Genomic DNA, 4,189 nt, shown 5'->3' with positions numbered 1-4,189 from the left:
TTAGACATCGTTTTCATTCCTATAATTTGATTTGTTTTGTTAGTTTAGACATCATTTTTAGTTTAAGCAAGTGATGTATTTTTAGTTGCTTCACATCAATTTTATGATAAGTACTGATGTTTGAGTTCTTATTTTATAAAAATAAGCCCGTGCATTTGTGCATAAACCCAGACAAAAGCAAAAAAAATTACTAAATCAACATCCAACAAGCAATCAGAAATATATTAAATTAACTTCCGTATCTACAACCGAAATCCAACGACATTCTCCGACAACCAACATCTAACCATTTCGACATCCAACAAACAACCAACATCCATATATCTACAACCAAACATCACTTGTGTATTAATCACAAAAGCTACTTGTGTATTAATCAACATGTTTACCATGTACAAATTCAAGTCAAAAGCTAAGTTATTCAGTATTGCACCAACAAAAACATCACCTGCACCAGTTGTGTCCACAGCCTTTACTTTCAAACCAGAAACTCTACCCTTGAATTCCTGAACAAAATGTTTACAAATAGGTTATATATAATCATGCATGCCAGTAGGCTAATTTAGAAATATGTAACTACTCCGTAACCGGTAAGAATACCTTGGTATAGTATCTGCAAACCCTTAGATCCTTCTGTTAGTAATAGAAGCTTTAGGTTAGAGTGGTATAAATTTCTTTAAACAACGTTATCATCATAAGGATCATCGCCTCCAGTTAAGAAAGAAACTTCGTCCTCGCTTACCTATCATTTCATAAGAGTCTTGTTTAGTGCCAACACAAACAATGGCCTATTACTGTATAGTAACATAATGGTGCATCATGTCATAACTTCTGTAGACAGCTTATTATAATTGCAAGTGCAAAAGTTCACTCTTTAGAAACTAGACCTTGATGACATATGCTTGGTCCCAAATGCTCATTATACCGTCCCGAGCAGCATCCGCTGATGGCCATAAGACAGAATACAACCTGATATTTTTGCAACTTCCATTGTACAAAGATGATTAGACCTACATGGTTCTTCAATCAAACTTATTGAACCATAGTGAAAGATTGTTGCCTGCTTTAAATATCATTTTAACTGTATATTAATATATGTGCCATCAGCATCAAATCCATTACAAGAAAAGATGAACAAAGCAAACCTCTGGATCAGATTTATATCAAGTTATGATTTGCGGAAAAGCATATCTGCTCTGGGATTGCGGAAAAATATAAATTCTCGCTTGCCATCCAACCTGAGTGTAACAAATGCCAGCGCTGTCCTAATAGCTGGGTCAAATTGCATGCCAGAATTATCAACCTTGTTCTCTTTCAAGATATCAGCCAACATGTATCTAAATTCATCCTCCCCAACCTAAGATATGGTAATCAAAGATTTTAATATGATTGTTGCACTTAAGTCGAAGGACGAGAAATTTATACATAAAAGAAAATGCTATGAAACCTATACATAGACATTGAAAGGACTGGGCAGGAAAAAATAATTCAAAAAATGCATACTATGTTAGAAATATATTTCAATCATGTTCCTCCCCTGATCTTCGAAATGCTAATTTAGATTCAAGTAAATAAATAAAAGGAAACCATACTTGTTGAAGTGAAGTAATTATATTCTTTTAGACTACACATTTCCTATAAAAGCAGAAGAACCTCCCAACCTTGATATACCAACAACAACATTAGCAGGAGTATCGCCAGGGGCCTTCTTAAAGGCGGGTGCTTCTGCAAGCGAATCATCGCCAACTGTGGGCACAAAATCTATTAACATCTCACCAAAGCATATTACCATTGATTTTTAATGATGTCCTCCGTTGGAATTTACAGTTACATCATAATAGTGACCTGCATATAGGCAATGACTTCACATTACTTAAATAGAGAAAATTGTTAATTTTATGATTTTGTATTGATTGTAATGATAAAAAGCATTATTAATATAAAATCACATGGATCATGGGTAACTTGGAAACAAAAGACAGAACTTGTAAAATACAGTAGCCTAAAGCACATAAAGAAGTATCCAAAATTTGAGCTTGTGAAGAATAATAGCAAGAGTTCTTATTTTTATTTTACTTCGTTACTATGAGAATTTTAGAATTAAATGGTAGATCTAGATGTATAAATAAACTACTTTAGATTGCTGAAAGTCACCATTGGCATAAACACTCATGTATCACGATTTTATGACCTTCACCCAAGACCAAGATTCAACTCTCATCAGCACCAAATACTCAAAGCTTGAACGGATGATCTATAAAAAATTATGGAGGATGGTGGAACATCATTACCTTCAGACTCGAGAACTAGCGCTTTCTTCTTGCGCTCTGCTTCAGCCTGCATTTCCATAGCTGCCTTCACTCCACGTGGAGGATTAATATCCCCTGAAAAAAGGATAAACTGTGAGTTTCTGACAAGTAGCATAAGAATGTAACAATACACAAGGAGCAACTAATACTCACTAATCTCATAACGAAGGCATTGTAGTCCCCAGTCCTTGCAGCCTCATTTATTTTCATTGGCTATACGAAATAGTAAGTTTTGTATAAAACTTTACAATAACATAGTTTAACACTAATGATCGGTAGTTGGCATATTGAAGTGAATAGTGGAATCACAATAACTTTTTTCATGCTAAAATATGCATAGGTGTATTCTTTCAGATTTCTTCAAGTATGTTTAGAATTTTTGGAAACTGTTGAATGAAGTTTTTGTGCAAACAATGTTCAATAATTAATACAACTAAATACTTAAGTCACAAGTAATAGTAATAAGCATATGATGATACAGTGATAGAATAACATAGACTCATAGACTGAAAGTGAAACTTACCACTATCTTATCATTGAGGGTGTCTTGTTCCTTAAAAATTTTGTCAAGTGTTAGCTTACCAAGCTCACTACGCATAGTTGTCTCCGCAAGCTGGATAACAACATATAGCGTGTTGTCTGCTCCATAAGACACCAATTTTGGATCCACAATCTACAAGTATTAAGTCCTCGTCATTAATGAAAAAAGCCTAGTTCAGAACTAATATAAATACTGAAAGGAACAATCATACCTTAACATAGAGAATTCCATCTATAGAGATGCTAATATTGTCCTTGGTAATAGCATTCTGATCTGGAATCTGAATAGCCTCTTCCTTCAAGGAATGAACGTAAGCAATTTTATCAACAAAAGGGATGAGGAAGTAAAATCCACGAGCAAGAGTCTTCACATATCTTCCAAAACCGCTCAACACAAGAGCTCTTTTCTCTGGCACAATCTGATTCCCCCAGTTTCACAGGTGGCTCAATCATATGCCTAACCACAAATCATCAATGAAACATAACATTTCACAATAAACTTAACTATCAAATTTCATTACCTATATGTATCCACATTGAGAATCCAATTTCATGTATACTATCACAAAGTATGTTGGAAACAATTATTCATAACTGTAAATCTAAATTCCAGTCTATATAGAAACATCTATTACACACACATTATTTGAGTTTCAAATTCATATCTACCACAAAATTCAATATAACTGCAGGCATGGTTGATTAACCACAAATTCTACACAAAATTCACAGCACTATTGTATGTTGTCATATTACATATAATTGATTTCATTCCTAACTAAAATATATACAAATGCAAACATCAGCACCATTGGATTACTAATTATAAGTTTACAAATAATGATTAATATGCTTGAATTCTGATATTCACAAGTTCGTACTACATTCTACAGTACGTACTACATTCTACAGTACGTACCATTATGGAGTTGGAATCCAATCATACACCTAAACGGAAAATTTAAACACAGAATTCATCATATACTACAAAGCATACACAAAACTCGTAAATAATTACAGATATGCTAAATTTATTGTGATAATTTACAAATTAGTACTACTGTATGCACGGTTGCAGAGGTCTGAGTTCTGTTTCACTCACCTTGCTTAGCAAAACAAAAAGAGAATTACACATAATATAAAAAATCATCAGTAATGTCCTACTATACAAATAATAACTAGTTCCATGCCAGAGCTATAGCTTGTGGCTTATTTCATGCTTCGTAGCTCTTCAGGACAACAATACCAATCTTTGGCAAACGAGTATGTATAAATTGCCACTTTTAGAAGGTAGATATAATCCTTTGGAAAAAAAACTACTTGTATACATACCCAACTCT

The 4,189-nt window shown here is 33.6% G+C and overlaps 1 protein-coding gene and 1 pseudogene across 1 annotated transcript; both read right to left on the bottom strand.

Annotated features, from left to right (window-relative positions):
* Positions 1-242: 242 nt before the first annotated feature.
* Positions 243-1,792, bottom strand: LOC141701197 (putative fructokinase-7; annotated as a pseudogene).
* A 6-nt stretch (positions 1,793-1,798) lies between these two features.
* Positions 1,799-3,268, bottom strand: LOC141701196 (uncharacterized; the record flags this gene model as incomplete). The annotated part of the gene is made up of 5 exons (XM_074504857.1): positions 1,799-1,845; positions 2,292-2,384; positions 2,459-2,522; positions 2,833-2,982; positions 3,062-3,268. Coding segments are annotated over 5 exons (561 nt in total), but the record flags the coding sequence as incomplete, so codon positions are not given.
* Positions 3,269-4,189: the final 921 nt, after the last annotated feature.

This window comes from Apium graveolens, unplaced genomic scaffold (assembly GCF_009905375.1).
Source record: "Apium graveolens cultivar Ventura unplaced genomic scaffold, ASM990537v1 ctg3545, whole genome shotgun sequence".
In the NCBI taxonomy this organism is placed as follows: Eukaryota; Viridiplantae; Streptophyta; class Magnoliopsida; order Apiales; family Apiaceae; genus Apium; species Apium graveolens.
The sequence above is the reverse complement of the archived record's forward strand: the minus strand, read 5'-3'. Positions and strand labels throughout refer to the sequence as shown.